At 29.8% G+C, this 16581-nt stretch overlaps 1 protein-coding gene across 3 annotated transcripts in view; it reads left to right on the forward strand.

The window, feature by feature from the left end:
* Positions 1-1988: 1988 nt before the first annotated feature.
* Positions 1989-16581, forward strand: part of LOC145322438 (uncharacterized) — a 442211-nt gene continuing 427618 nt past the window's right edge. The window contains exons 1-15 of one of the 3 annotated variants that reach the window (XM_080164430.1): positions 1989-2087; positions 2415-2465; positions 5405-5497; positions 5885-5918; positions 6103-6151; positions 7237-7310; positions 7739-7784; positions 8235-8342; positions 8505-8520; positions 9556-9665; positions 9850-9949; positions 10094-10137; positions 10428-10495; positions 10732-10762; positions 11002-11225. In XM_080164430.1, coding sequence (XP_080020556.1) covers positions 2012-2087; positions 2415-2465; positions 5405-5497; positions 5885-5918; positions 6103-6151; positions 7237-7310; positions 7739-7784; positions 8235-8342; positions 8505-8520; positions 9556-9665; positions 9850-9949; positions 10094-10137; positions 10428-10495; positions 10732-10762; positions 11002-11076 — 975 coding nt within the window. In that variant the 5' untranslated portion in view covers positions 1989-2011 and the 3' untranslated portion in view covers positions 11077-11225. Of the gene's footprint in view, positions 2088-2414; positions 2466-5404; positions 5498-5884; positions 5919-6102; positions 6152-7236; positions 7311-7738; positions 7785-8234; positions 8343-8504; positions 8521-9539; positions 9666-9849; positions 9950-10093; positions 10138-10427; positions 10496-10731; positions 10763-11001; positions 11226-16581 lie in introns of those variants that run through there. The other 2 variants (XM_080164429.1, XM_080164428.1) reach the window with 2 other exon arrangements.

Consider the following 16581-nt stretch of genomic DNA (forward strand, 5'->3'; position numbering starts at 1 on the left):
TTGTCAATTTCCACATTTCACATACCTTATAACACCTCAGCAAATCTTTTTTAAAAGCACCAACATAGGTTTAAATATGTTTTTTATCCGCCCTTACAGACCCAGTTAAAAAACCTTTTCATCATGTGTTATTTACTAGGAAGACTTTAACAAATATACAAATGAGCTTCTCCTGTTTTTGAACAAGGTATTCCTCGTTTTATTTAAAATATTGCCTTTGAAATAAAATGAAATAAATTAAATCTACTAAATTTGCATTTTAGTACTGTTTTGTTTGGACACTAAATCAAGAATTCTATAATCTTTTTCTACATGCACACATACATACATAGAAGAAAATTGCATAAAAGGATGAACACGGCTCGTTATCACTTTTAGCAATTCTTTTTTTTACATATTATTTTTCTATCATCTAAAAAGCAATGACATTCTATTGTTTTTAGCTTGCGAAATAGCTAGTTGTCAAATTGAAAATTATTTCTGCTTATTCTAGGATTACTGGCCTTTGGCTTTCAAACTCAAAGTTAAATTAAAAAGTTAAAATGCTAGAATTACCTAAGAAAAATTTATAAATATTGTCAAAAAGTTGCATACATATGCAATAACAAGGATGACAACATCTATCAGTAGCGAAGCACTAATAAATAACATGGTTGGTCAACTTACAAAGTTAGTTATAGAGAATACATGTTCAGTGGTTATAAAAAAAATAGCTCAGAATGGTATACATTTTACTCTTATACTTATTTTTGGTCAATTTCAAAATGAAGTTAATTAGCGGCTACGCCACATAGAGGCCTCTAGGGGAAAGTAAAATGTTTTTTTTTTTCATTCTGTAATTCTCTATAATTCCTTATCGGTTTAGCGGCTAGCGAGATGCTTCGGACCCATAGACATCCTTTTACTTTATTATAAGGACTAAATAGATGGATGAATAGAAGGATCTAAAATAGATCAAGCTTTCTATTCTCATATAAAATACATATAAAATTATTGTATTTCTCAAATTGATTTATTCATGATTTAAAACCCTATAAAAAAATTGTGTGTGTAGATATAGTGTTAATATACTGGCAATGTGTCGATATTATGTCAGCCATAGTCATTTATATAGTCGACGTAAAATTATCTTTTATGTTAGTATTTTTTTCTTTATATTTTTTCCATTGGCTTTGCTGAACAGTTATATAACTCTAGCTCTATTGTGTTAATATCTGCTGGTATAACAACTAATGGGTGTTCTATCATGCCCGCAAATGTGTTTTTCTATCAAATTGGTGATTTTGATAGTTTTAGAAATGTTATATATCTGCTCTTAAATTGCATTTGATTTGATTATATAGAACATAATTTTTTTTCTGGTAGTCATACGTTTTCAGAAATAATTTGTTTTGACAATGTTCACTTTTTTTAAAGATTTTGCTTCGTTCTGTAATTTTTAAAAGCACTTTTTGCAATTACGGATTGTTAAAAAAATATGCGTTGCTGACTTATTCAAGGCTGCTAATTTTTAAACATTAGTAAGCTGTAATTAAGACTTTGCAGGATTTTAAAATAAATTGTTCGAAATGTTCATGCAGCAACAGCTGGGATACTCTTTAGTGGAAGTTATTGAACACTGGACGAACGGATGGATGGATGACAATCTACACAAAAATGTACTTATCAAATCAATGGCAGAGAAAAATAAGAGGAAATTTGAGGGGGATACAAAAATGGGACATCTGGATCTATTTATATTCTCTTGAGGCTTTGTCTGCACCCTCTATATTAAGGCTTCACCTGTAGCAATCAAGATATTTGCCTTATTAGAGGATATGTAAACCTACACTACAAGGACTTTTTTATTGATAAAGTAGAAAATAAATTTTGGTGTTATTGGGTGTTGGGAAACTAAAATCTTCTATAGGCCAAATATGTCATTGGATGTACTTATAGAGTTATAGAGTAGCTTTACCATAAACATAATAATTATTTTTTTACTAAAATAGAATCTTATTTCAGATGGAAAATGTCAAAACACATTTCAAAGAAATATTTATATTATACTGTGATAGCTATTATTGGACTCTTTTTCATTTCACATCGTGAGTAGTAGTTTAGTAGCGAAGCTACTTTATAATGGTGGTGTGTCCGTCCCTAAGGCCGAGAACCATGTATTATGAATAGAATTTTTATTAACATTTTTTTAAAATCAGAAATCTCAATTTTATGTTTAATAATCGGCTACGCATCTGAGGGTTATGATTGAAAGGGGTAGAAAGAAGGCAGGAAATAGCTTAAAACCATCATTGGTTAAGTGTGAATCTTCTCTAAATTGTAGAAATCATACGTTTCAGTGTTCAGTGGGATCTTATCGGACGAACGAATAAAAAACTTTAATATGATAAGATAAAATGTAACAAAACTAATAGTTTTAGGAATATTCAAAGCTAGAAAATCAATTCAAGTTGATGATTTAAAAAGTAAGTTATTTCATTAGCGTTACTACTATAATATTATTTGGTTGGTCCTGCTAACGTTAAAACACGAGACAAAATTCTTAATCTTCAAATTAGTATCAATTAATTATCTGGAGTTGCAGTAAAAATGTTTAAAGTTTGATAAAAAAAAGTCTTTAAAAAAACTTTACAATAAATTTACAATATTTAGCCCAAACTAAATATGTGATTTTATTTTAGAATCTAAAATTAACTACCAAAAACAATATAAATAGACTAAAATGACTAAAATAAAAAAAATCTTATACAGACAAAGTCTTCCAAGCTCTTTTTGAAGGGGTAAAATGATGGGTTTTAATGATTTGAGGGGGTATTCTATTGTATTTTTTTTTTTTAATTTGAGGAGGAAAATGTGGGGTTTCACACTTTGAGGGGTTATTAATATTCACCACTTTACCCCCCTCCTTGGACATCTCATTATACAGAGCAAGTGAAGCTATACTCTGTAATGACAGACACCTATTAGACCGGGAATGTACACAAGTTTACAAAGTAAAATGGTTAATATCCACTGAATATTGCTTATAAAGTAGAAGTATTTTTTTATAATCTTTTTATAATGTACAGTTTAGGAAAACCCATATGTACATAAAATAATATGTACTATACAATATCGACCTGGAATTTGCCTGGCATTAAAAAAGTAAAACATATATCATGTGATAACACATGTAGAAATAATATATTTATTATGCATTTGATATCAGAGATAAGGAAATAAGTAGATTAGCTACTAAAAATGCTCTGAATTTTTACATAGAAGAAAAATAATAAAATGGCTATTACATCTGTTGGAAATTTTCTATAATTTTAGGATTATATGAAGAAAAAAAATTAAATTTTAAATCTATTTCTCGTATTCATTCGAATCCGGTGGATAGGAACTGGTTCTCATCCATACGAAACAACTATGTCTAGCATGGTATTATATCCAGCTTTTTACGAATATAAAAATGTACAATCATAAGATTAAAACTAGTTTTTTAGCCCGTGCCTTCGGCACCTCGGGTCTAAAAAAACTGGTTTTTGTCTTATAATTGTACATTCTATATCCCCGGAAAGCTGTTAATAATACGATGCGAAAAATAACTATAACTATCTCTCTATTCCTGATTGGTTAAACTGTACACACATATGCTATTTTTTATCAGTTTTGTCAAATGCTTGCTTAGTTTATTTTGATAAAGTTATTCTATTTTTAACTAACACTTGTGATGTTAGATGAGTAGCATCTCTAATAGTGATTCTGTCTATCATAATATTATATTACGGTTATCTTAAACATTCTTTATAATTTTTATAAAAGGTGGATAATGTTTATGTCAGGCTAATTTAGGATCCGATTTAGTTCATAACATATTATGTTTATTGTACACATAGTTATTTTTGAGTTGTAAATGTATTTAAACAAGGATGACAACATCCATAAAAGCGAAGCACTGAAACGGACAATAATACTTGTATTATGTCTGAACTGAATAATCAGAATATAAAAGTATAAGATTCGAAGCAAAATTGTAAGTAAATTTGTTGAAAAACTGCTTGATACAGGATAATGTTTATGGACATACTTACATCTTTAGGGCTTGATTATAGAGTTGCTTCGCTTAAAATATTGTTCTTTGTTGTTCCAGGAATCAATAAACCAAATATCAGATCAATTAAAAATTAGATCATATAAAAATTTGTTGTTAAAAAAGTAGAAAAATCAACATGTTCAAAATGGACGTACGGACATTCTGGTAATGATTATAGAGTTGCTACGCTTTCTAAATCGTACCTAACTATTACAGGAATTACCATGCAAAATTTGAAATCAATAGGACAATTCTAACATGCCTAAATTAACGAAAAAAGGCTATTTAAAAAAGTAAAAAAATCAACATGTTTAAAATGGACGTACGGACATTTTGGTAATGATTATAGAGTTGCTACGCTTTCTAAATCGTACCTAACTACTAAAGGAATCACCATGCAAAATCGATAGGACAATTCTAACATGTCTCAATTAACGAAAAAAGCTATCCGTGACGGACGGACGTACGGACGGACGGACGTACGGACGGACCGACCCTAATTATAGAAAAGCTTCGCTTTTAAAAATGATTAATTTAGATACAAAAGCATAAAATATACAAAAAAATGATTTAATTTATAGAAGTAGTATTTCAGTAATTATATAAGCCTTTGTACTCTTTAACCTTTCTTCTATTCTCGGATTTTATATGTATGTATATTTAGATATATGCCCCAGCACATTTGTAATTTTTTCAGTTTTTTAAATCATGTTTTTAGTTATTTTAACATAATATCACATTTTCATTTCAACAGTTTGATTTCTCTTTAATCTTTTGATTAATTATTTGTTATCAACTTTTAAAAATCGAAGCTTTTCTATAATTAAGTCCTTACGTCCGTAACGGTTAGGTCTTTTCGTTAGTTTAGACAACATGCTAGAGTTGTTCTATCAAACTTTGCACGATAATTCCCATAAAAATTCGGTACGATTTAGGAAGCGTAGCAACTCTATAGTCGGTAAGTCCATTAAAAACATGTTGCTTTATAACCTTTTATAACCTTTATAACAATTTACCCCAATTTTTCATGTGATATAATTATTCTATTCATGTATCTGATGTTTGGAATACTGTTTAAAACAAGGTACAATTTTTAAAGCAACTCTCTATAATCAAGTCCGAAAATAAAAGTATATCATTTTACCCTAAACAGTATCTTGTATTTAAACTGTTTTGAAACAAATTTACTTACAATTTGTTAAGACTTATACATTTATATTCTGTCTTTCAGTTCTGACAATCTTCAAGTGTTAATGTTTGTTTGTCCTTTGTGACTTTGACTTGTTTATTAATTGATTTAGAATAATCAAGATTTATCATTTTTAGATTCTAAAATGAGTGGCGAAAAGAGATTTTTCGAGGGAGATGAACATGTTAAATTATATGTAACTTCGAGACCCTCTGTTCCCCTTAAAATAGGTAATTTCTAACCCTAGTTAACTTATTTTTTTGGCATGAAATTAAATTTATATATAGTACAGTAATATAATTGTCTGACTCTTTTATTGTATAAATTCGCAACTTTTGGGGGGAAAATTTGTAAGAAGCCTTTTCATGCTGAAGGAAGTATGGAGGTTAATTATCAACGCAATAATAATTCCATATTTTAAATGTAATGGTTTAATTAATTACCAAAATCACCACAGTAATAACAATGAGACAGACAAACAGTCAGATAGATACCAAATATCCTAATTATAAAGAAGCTATATTTTTACAAATGTAATGAAAAACTGCTGAAGCTTTCTATGTTTGCAGTTGTTACTATAGATTTGAATAATTTTAATCATATTTGTATTTATTTAGTGACTAAGATTACAGAATATTTGAAAGAAAACAGGTGATAATAAAAATTATTTCATTTAATATAACTTAACATAACAAACAAGCAATTCGCTCAAGACTCATTTCTTGCTTTTGTATTTTATTTTAACTTTAATATTACACTTCTTTCTTTAATAAAACGAACAAAATTTAAATAAAATTCAGTAAAATTTCAGTAAAAATATATTATTATTTAATAGGCCAGGACCTTATGGATTAGCTGTTGACGTTGCTTGTGGATCTGGACAGGTAAGCTTAGGGATATTAAGGGATAAGACGATGGAAGATAACTTGCAAAATTATGATAAACAAGGTTACAAATTAATCTATTTGTTGAAAAGTGTAGACACTATAAGTTTAGAACCAACCAATCAAAATTCAATTAGTTTGAAAACTTGATTATAAAAATTGTAATATCGATTCCTTCCTATCTGGTTAAGCTGTTAAACTTTACTTTTTGATCTTATTTTCTTGTGATAGTAGCAAGCATGTAGGTAGTATCCTTTAGGAAAGCTAAAAATCTGTACAAATTTTCGTGACATCATATGAATCTTTTGTATTCTCGACAAAAATAGAATATAATAATATATATTAAGCACTTGCAAAAAGTTTCAAAAACAGATATAGAATGAAAATAACTACTTAAGTTGCAAAAACTTAAACATATATTTAGATGAACTTTTGAGCTGCATCTTTACAGTGGAGTATTTCAATCAATATCCAAAAGAAATAAAATTGTTTTTTTTCTAGTGAAACTTGTTTGTTCTTTAGACTGTTGGGTTTAGTCCTAGAAAGCTTAGAGCTATTTTTAAATTACCTAGACGTATAAAATTCTTGTTTAAACATATTTAATCTAACCTAACCTAATTCTCATTTAAATAGACTCCTTGTCCAACCCTTTTTAGGGGTTAGGAGGAGCTTTTAAACCAATCCTACTAATCCAGAAACTCTTGGTAGATTAGAAGAACAAACAATAGTTTAACCATTGCTAAATAAAATCAACTCAAAACCCTAACTGTTTTATGTACAACATTTATACATGACACAAAAAACTTTGTTAATATATTGCTGTTGACATTAGGAATTTTTAACTACTGTATACGACTAAGGGCGTGCAAGATTTTTGGTATCTAAACGTGGGTAAATACCCAAATGAAAAGTATTCAAGGACGCTTATTTTTAAAGCATTTATTGTAACTAAGAGCTAACTCAATTTTAGATAGAATTAACTATAGAATGTTAAAATCATTTAAGAAATAAGGAGGAGAGAATGAAATACTCTTAAGTAAGTACTAATTTTATTAACATATAATTTAATTTTTTATAAATTTCAGAGTACTCTTGTGTTGGCTGAAGGAGGACAGTTTGAAAAGGTCATTGGCGTTGATGTCAGCCCTGGACAAATTAGGTACAAACTTTTACGCGTCTGCTGGTCTTCGGGGAGGTGAAGGCCTGCCCGTGCAACGTCATACTAAAGATATTATTTGAGTACAACCAACAGATAGTTTCTCCATAGATTTAAGAGCATTTGAGAAAAAACGGCCGGGCCTTTATTTAGTTCTAGACTAAAAATGTACACTGTTTAAAAATCACCAAACCTCTATACCATACATTATTGAACATATTGAATATGACTTTGTAAATGATACAACTAGCAAGATTAAGCTATTTATTAGCGAAACTATTTGTAATAAATCAGAAGTGAAGATAAAAGAAAAAAGGTTAGAATAGAACAAAATGTATAAAAAAAAAGGCAGCAAAAAGCACTGAAGAACAAAAAGATTAACGAACGTTATCTCAAAACGATTTTTTCAGCTCAAAATTTTTATGTTTTAGGGAGGCAAATGAAAGACCTGACAAACCAGACAATGTTCAATTCAAGGTAAAAATATCAATATAATATTCGTTAACTAGAATTGTAACTGTCCTTTTTGGCAGGGATTAAAGGAATAAGACAATAGCCAATAAATTGATGTACATCCCAAATGATGAAACACAACATTACCCCTTCTGTAGATTACAATTAGTGATTAAACGCCTGGACACTCAAACAATGAAGCAACCAATCAAAATACTTTAAAAGTCCCCAAAGTACTCGGGCCAATGAATAATAAAACATTATTATAAAACTTTGGGGACTAATATAATAAACTAGCCAATGTACCCTCCCTCCGGACAATTTGTCTCTGTGTATGTTTGTTTAAAAAAAACTTGGTAGATTTACCAAGACAAATACGATTAAGCATGCCTTTATGCCTCATTTTGTATGTAACTTTTCGGTAATTTGCTACTTATGGATATACTTTTTATATTAGGTTTTTTTTCCTTTTAGGAAAGTCCTGCTGAAAAACTTCCATTTGAAGACAAGAGTGTGGATGTTATTTATGTCAACATGGCTATCCATTGGTTTAACAGGGATGCTTTCTTTCCAGAAGTTAGGGTAAATATCTATCTACAAAATACAAGTTGATTAAATTTACTAAAAAATGTAGATGATTATTTTTGGCAGGTATTCAGAAAATCTGTGATTTTTTTCTGTCTTTGTATAAATAAGTCCTAGCTATATCCTTCTATTTATCCATCTATCTAACTATCTATCTAGAGAGTTTTGAAAGAAGGTGGAGTGCTTGCTATCTCAATGTTTACGAACTATCTTACTATATATCTATACTAGCGGCTACGCCCCTAGAAGCCTCTAGGAGCACTTAATTTAGGAGGGGGAATAGTCGACCTCATCCCATATTAAATTTGAGTTTCAAAAGAATTTCAAAAATATTTTTTGGGGGGAGTGGGGTGAAGACACCCTCTCCAAATATAGTTTAAAACCTTCCCAGAACCTATAAGAAGCTTCACTGTAAAGGTGAACGATATCGGTTCAGCGGTTCGCGAGATCCTTAGGGACAGACAAAAAACGCTTACTACTTTATATAATAGGAAGATAATTATCTATCTAGGGAGTATTGAAAGAAGGTGGTGTGCTTGCTATCTCAATCTTTACAAACTATCCTTCTATCAATCTATCTATCTATCTATCTATCTATCTATCTATCTATCTATCTATCTATCTATCTATCTATCTATCTATCTATCTATCTATCTATCTATCTATCTATCTATCTATCTATCTATCTATCTATCTATCTATCTATCTATCTATCTATCTATCTATCTATCTATCTATCTATCTATCTATCTATCTAGCTATCTATCTATCTATCTATCTATCTATCTATCTATCTATCTATCTATCTATCTATCTATCTATCTATCTATCTATCTATCTATCTATCTATCTATCTATCTATCTATCTATCTATCTATCTATCTATCTATCTATCTATCTATCTATCTATCTATCTATCTATCTATCTATCTATCTATCTATCTATCTATCTATCTATCTATCTATCTATCTATCTATCTATCTATCTATCTATCTATCTATCTATCTATCTATCTATCTATCTATCTATCTATCTATCTATCTATCTATCTATCTATCTATCTATCTATCTATCTATCTATCTATCTATCTATCTATCTATCTATCTATCTATCTATCTATCTATCTATCTATCTATCTATCTATCTATCTATCTATCTATCTATCTATCTATCTATCTATCTATCTCTTTAGAGAGTATTAAAAGAAGGTGGAGTGCTTGCTATCTCAATGTTTACCAACGCTGGTGAGGAAAGTCCTTTGGACTTGGATGAAGATCTGAAGAAAAGATTTGATGAAGCTCAGAGCAACTTTACAAAGGTTATTTCTTTTACATTAACTAGGGTATGATCAACTAAAGTTTTTTTTCTTTTCTTACTTTTTGTTGTGCTTCTTATGGCCATAGATGTTTTTTCTAGTTTTTGATTACCTAATTAAAATGACAGCAAATATATTAAAATATTTAGCCTAGCTTGATTTATCAATGCAATGGTTGATTTTATAGGAATGTTTGCCCTACTTTGACAAAGGTATTTCCCTGTACATGGAGGAATATAAACCTATCCACCCTCTACCTGGATTTACCAACAGTCTCTATATTACAGGTCTTTCTTTTTTATTGGAGGATTTTATGTATTCAAGGATCTGTATAAAATCTATGTATGATAGAGAATTTTTCTTTCCTTAATCATTGATTCTTTATTTTTCTTCAATTATTTATTTTCATATTGATAAGTTTGTTTGCATAGGACCTGATCTAACCTTCCAGCGTAAGGTCACCAGTAAGCTACAGGTAAGCTATATTTTGCATCTTAATCCTCTAATCCTCTTATGTATATTTTTTGGTAAGAAATGTTGATGCTAATAAATGAAAGAGGAGAAAGTGCTCTTTTAATTAAAATGTATCAAAAGCAGAACGGACATATAAGATGGCCATTCCCTGACCTCTGAATAATTATTATTGAATTGAATTGAATAATTAATGAATAGTTTAAATATTTTAAGACATTTATCTATGCCTTTAAAAAAAGTTATAGTATCAAAGAATAGAATACAATAATTTTTTTTTTACTTTTTTCTTAGTATCTTAACTTGCTTACAACTTCTGGTTATCAATTGATGAAGAAGGCTAACCCTACTCTTGCTGATAAGTAAGTCTTGTTTTTATTTTTAAACTTTTGAAATATACAATTTATGTCAGGTATATATGTAAGTTAGTAACTAAGATACATTTATAAAATACTTTACTTCTGTAGAACTTTAGAGATCCATAAATTGCTTAACTTAACCAAACTTATTGAGGTATTTACAGACGGTCATATTAAACGAGAAGCAGAGCCACCAATAAAAATCACATTATTAATTAAAATTTGTTTTATTGTTTTAGAATTGCTGATGATTTAAGGAAAGAGATGGAGGTAATTTTTTTGTATCACAACCTTAGGTAGAATATCACGTAAAGACTTAACTTAGAGGAGAAGACATAAAAAACCTTCCATTGCATCATTTTTTTACTTGCTTCTTAAATGTTTCTTCAAAATTAAGTACTCACGTATTTTAAAGAATACAGGTTTATAGAATTAAATTTACCTTTAATAATGCAGTTTTCTGACACTGCATTTTGGCATACAACTTGTAAATTTCTAAATATTTTTAGGCTTGTGTTGGAGATATGGAGAAAGAGTTGAACTTTGAACACTCAATGATTCTATTGCTGGGAACTAACCCTTAATTATGATGATGGCAAATACAATTTCCCCAAATTTTCCTTCCATTATCTTTAGTTTATCATTATATTTTTGCAAGGAAGATTGTTTTGCTTGACAGTTTTGTTTTCAAAATTAATAAAAAATTGTGTTAAAATAAAGCTTTGCAGTACTTTTAATGTTTTTAATGTTGTTCGCCACCTTAAACAAGTTTGTCCTAAAAAAGTCGTTGCCGTGGACAACTGTCATAAAGGAATTCAAGAAATATGCAATCCAATTAAAAGTAAAGTTAGACGAAATAAATTTAATACCTACAACTGGTAAAAGGATGATTTTAGGCTAATTTTCTTATACCAATTTTGGGAAAAAGTGTCGTCAATTTAGGTTGCTAACATGGAACTCATTTATTGGGCAATTCGTTCATCCAGTAGGAGGGGAAGGGTTGGGGTAAATAGTGTGGATGGTGTGTATTGTTATTATAGCCCGCTGCGAGTTTCACCTTATGAGAGAACTGGAAAATCTGGAATAACAAGAAGTAATATATCCATGAATCCAAAACATAGGTCCGAGACACTTGTGGAACAGGTGCAAGTGTGTTATTAATGTTCAAAGTAACCTGTGTGTAACAACAGACAGAGGTACATACAAAATTATATGGTGGCTGCGCTTCTAAAAAATATGTATTCTAATGTAAACCAGTGAAAAAAATCTTACCTAAAAAGTTTTTACAAAGTAAAAAAGGATTGTGTTATAAAGGTATTTTAGGATATCACAAACGCATTCTACAATGACATTTCATATTGTGTAAGTATTCCATCTAAGCTTTACAAAGTAGTAAGGTTTTTTGCTTGCATATTAAAACCCCTTAACTGATTGAGTTCTCCAATTCCATATTAAGAAAGCTTTACAATCACAAACGTCCTGGGATTGTTCTTAGAAAATCTGTTTTAATATAAGTCTTGGCATGGTAGGCACTATAAGAGAAAGCACCAAAGGGTACAAGTAAGTAAATTCTGGTTTGCAACAACATAGTCTTTGAAAAGGAATGCAAATTGATAAATGGAGCTTTTTCCTAAATCCATCTGTGTACATATATGTTCCTTTACTCACTGTCAACACAAATTTAAATGGAAATATCACTTTCAAAGAGGGGAAAAATATCCTGAAAAACATTGTCGAAATAGACCCTGATAATTATAAACCATTTTGACACACAATTTCGGTATTTTAAGTCAACTGTAAATTTTTAATACTGACTTAAAAACAAAATATCTTTTTCAAAAGTAACAGGATGTTTTTCTGTCTGTCTGTAACAAAAGATTTCGCTAATCGCTAATCTTATATGGTTCTCCTTTACAGGGTAGCTTCTCAGAGTCCCTGTGAAGGTTTATAATTATTAAAATGAACCCTCCCCCCACAATTTTTTAAAAATCTAAAATAAAAAAAATTGGTTATCGAATTTAATTTCCTCCTCCTTAAAGGAACCCTGAAAAACTTACACCGATCTAACTGTTGAAAGACTACCACAAGTAGATCCAATGCCCTAAATTTGAAGCCTTCAGCTCTTATAACAAAAAAGTTGTAGTCATTTTAAAATTACATTTTATGTACAATGAAAATTTTTAAAGATTTTTATTGCTCATGTTAAAACTTTGAAATTAAACAACGTAGTCTAGGAAAAAAATTATAAGCTTATTTTTGTCATAAATTTAGGTTGCCAGTAACTAATTATATTTTTAAAATAAAAACCTCAATTTTTATAGTCATAATCATTAAAAAAATTAAATTTAACTTACGTTGTAACGATAGTACTGCAGTATTATCAGCTAATTAGAAGGCTGAATCAGCTCAACAACCAATCACAGCTGAGCTTATAGTAGTTTCATTAGCTTATGCTATGATTTTATGCTTACAAACGCAAATTAAACAGAGTTTTTTTCAGAGATTTTGACTATGAAAAGTGGTGTTTTTATTGTAAAAAAGTAATCAGTTACTGGCAACCTAAGTTTCTGACAAAGATAAGGTTGTAATTTTGTGTCTAGGCGACGTAATTTATTATTGTAAGTTCTTTCATTAGCTATGGAAATCCTTCAATATTTTCATTGTAGATAAAATGTAATTTTGAAATGCCTAGAACTTTTTTGTTATTGAAGCTGAAGGCTTCAAATTTGGGGTATTTGGTCTACTTGTGGCAGTCTTTTAGCAGTTAAAGCGTTGTATTACTTGCAGGGTTCCTTTAAGTTTCCCTGAAGGCCTCTAGCATGTTACAGAATTTTTTGTGTATTTCTAGCAATATTGTTTAAAGACTTTTATCCCCTCTCTTTTCTTGGTGCTAAAGTAAACAAAATCAGTTTTATTTACAATCCTTATAAAGATAGGATATGTAGTCAACCTTTTCTTTTACATTTTTTACAATCTATAATGAAAAATAGCCTAAAAACTATACAAAATGGTACATAGAAAGAGACAAAATTATGTGTTGCACTATATGATGGTATCTTTGTCCCAGTTTTCATAAAAAGACTTTAGAAGACCAATAATGAGAAACATGATAAAACAACATGTTTATGAGAGAGGAATCAATTTATCATGGGGAAATCCGCACCGCAAAGAAATGGATAAAAAACTGCCTTAAACATTATCAAGCTTTTCTGGAAAGAAAAAACTTATTTTGTTTTACTTTTAGGAAGATATCATTTTACAAACAAAAATATAGGATATCAAAATTATAGACTTATTTTCTGTGAATAATCAATATTACAGGATTCTTCTTCAGACAAAAACTTTAAATTTTATTTCAAGACAATTAAAAGTTTAAAATTTGGTTATTTGTATAATTTTTGATTGATGAATTCTAAAAGTTCAGACCTACTTCTCAAAATATTCGGTAAAATCCCTTTTTTTTCCTTCTGCGTTGAACATCCCTCCCCCCTCCTTTGGATTTTTTAACTAAGTGACTTTTAAAATATGGGTATGATACATAACTGAGAATTGAAATTTTTCAATAACTCCATCCCCTTACGGGCATCCAGGTTGAAAGCAAAATTTTTTTTTTACTTAAGCTAAGCGTTTTATGTTACCAAAATCCTAATAACTCTTCTATTAAAATAACTATTGTTGACACATAAATGATGTTTTCATGATTATAACTTTGTACTGCTGTAAAGGGTAATATATTAATATTTAGTCTATTTTTATATCTTTTAGATCATCCAGATTTCTTTGTAAAAATAAATTGATTTTTGAAAAAAGTTCAATTTATAAATATTTAATAATCTATGAAGGCTTACTTCCAATTTGTGTACATAAATAGTTTTCCATGTTAGATAGAGACTTTAAATCATTTATGATATCTTTGATAGAGTTACCGGGGGGGGGGGGGGGGTAAATAGCTCCCCGCTCTTCTAGTAAATCAAATTCTAAAAGTCCCACTCTGAAATTGTTAAAAAAAGTACAACCAATAAAAATAATTTTCGCTATCCATATAATCTGATTCAAATCCTTTGTATACTCTAAAAATATTTCTTCCAAAACCAATATTTTATTTCAAAGGAAATTATAATTGGAAAATAGATCAAAATAAACTCTATCTTAGATTTCTAGAATTTCAACTTTTACATTTAAAAATATTTAAGCTTATTTAAAAATTTGAAATCTTGGAATAATTCTTAAATTTTGTCTGCAACGAAATGTTTCTCTGGACCACTGGACCGATATACCTCTTTGCAGTGAAGCATAATTTGAGTTTTTACCTATTTGGAGGTGAGTATCTCTTCTAATAAATGTATAATTATAGAAGTATAAACCAAACAAATTCCTGGCCCAAGTGGTGGGACCTTTTTTGTGCTCTTTTGTGGCTACTTGGCTGTGTTAATATTTCTGACGCTATTGGCTGAGTCAAAGACCCAATTGAAAGTTTCCGTGGGTGAAGATACATATAGCTCTCGTCCCCTCCCCCCCCCCTCTATTATTTTACTTTTCTTCACCCACTTTGACATTTTTATTTTTGGAGCACTTCCCTAAGTACTTTACTTTATGGATGTTGTCATTCTTGTAGGGTAATATATTTGATTAAATGTCTGCTGATAAGTTAGTGAGGTATTTGAATTGATTTCTGATTTCCAAGTGGCTTAAATGTTATTCCTTTATGTTCTAGTTACGAACCTTAGTAAAAGATTGAGAGCCTATAAAGGATTCAATTTAGAAATAAAGTAGACTTAACGAGCCTGGAATCTTTATAAAGCTTCCCTGATATAAAAAAAAACTCATATAGTTTAGTAGTAGAAACAAACATTAAAATTATCCTTATAATAAAGTAACAGGATGTCTGTTTGTCTGTCTGTTTGTTTGTACCGAAGGAACTCGCTAACCGCTGAACCGATCGGGTTCTCCTTAATATTAAAAATTTAGGAAAGGCAACCTAATAACCATATAACGGATTAAAAACTATTACTATGTCATATTATACTATTGGCTTCGCCCATAGCCTATAGGCGCTTGGCCTCAAGGATTATTTAATACCTATATTTGTGACAACTTTTCTTTTATAAATTCTTCCAATTTTTAACAACTACAAAAACCCCACCCCTCTCGGAGAGCCTCGAACCCGCATCATACGGATAAGGTAACCGACATTCTATAAATGAGCTATGACGGAGACCAATTATCAGTGGTGAAAAAAGACAAGATAGACAAAAACATAATTCTTATAGTATAATTTAAAATTTTACTCTCTTTCATGTCTGTCATTGTAGCTCAGGGGTAGAGATGAGGTTCCAGTTCAGGTCAGATGGTTCAAATCTACCCTTAACATTAATTATCATTTTCACTCTTTGAGATAATAATTAATATTTGGTAAAAGTAAAAAAATATTTTTAAACATTTACCTTATACCAACAGTCACTTATAATATCAAAAAGCTATTACATGCCAAAGTATATAAGATTAAAAAATATTGTTTCAGTGGTGAGTCTTGAACCACCCACCTTGAAAATTTACATCTCAAACCTGACGCCTTAACCAAAAGAGCTAATTCAGCATGAGACAATTACTATTATTTTACAGCCTTGGTATACATGCCAAAGTAAAAAAGATTGAAAAAAATAATGTTTTAGTGGTGAGTCTTGAACCACCCACCTTGAAACTTGATGTCTCAAACCTGACACCTTAACCAAAAGAGCTATTACAGCACAAGACAATTACTATAGTTTTACAGCCTTAGTAAACATCCAAAGTATATAAGATTTTTAAAAAAATAATGTTTCAGTGGTAAGTCTTGAACAACACACCTTGAAACTTGACATCTCAAACCTGACGCCTTAATCAAAAGAGCTAAATCAATATGAGACAATTATTGTAGTTTTACAGCCTTAATTTACATGCCAGAGTATATAAGATTTAAAAAAAAATAATGTTTCAGTGGTGAGTCTTGAACAACCCACCTTGAAACTTGACATCTTCATTCTGACACCTTAATCAAAAGAGCTGATTCAGCAAGAGACAATCACTTTAAACCAAAAGAGCTAAATTAT

Source organism: Acartia tonsa, chromosome 6 (assembly GCF_053477335.1).
Source record: "Acartia tonsa isolate MP-2025a chromosome 6, ASM5347733v1, whole genome shotgun sequence".
Classification (NCBI taxonomy): domain Eukaryota; kingdom Metazoa; phylum Arthropoda; class Copepoda; order Calanoida; family Acartiidae; genus Acartia; species Acartia tonsa.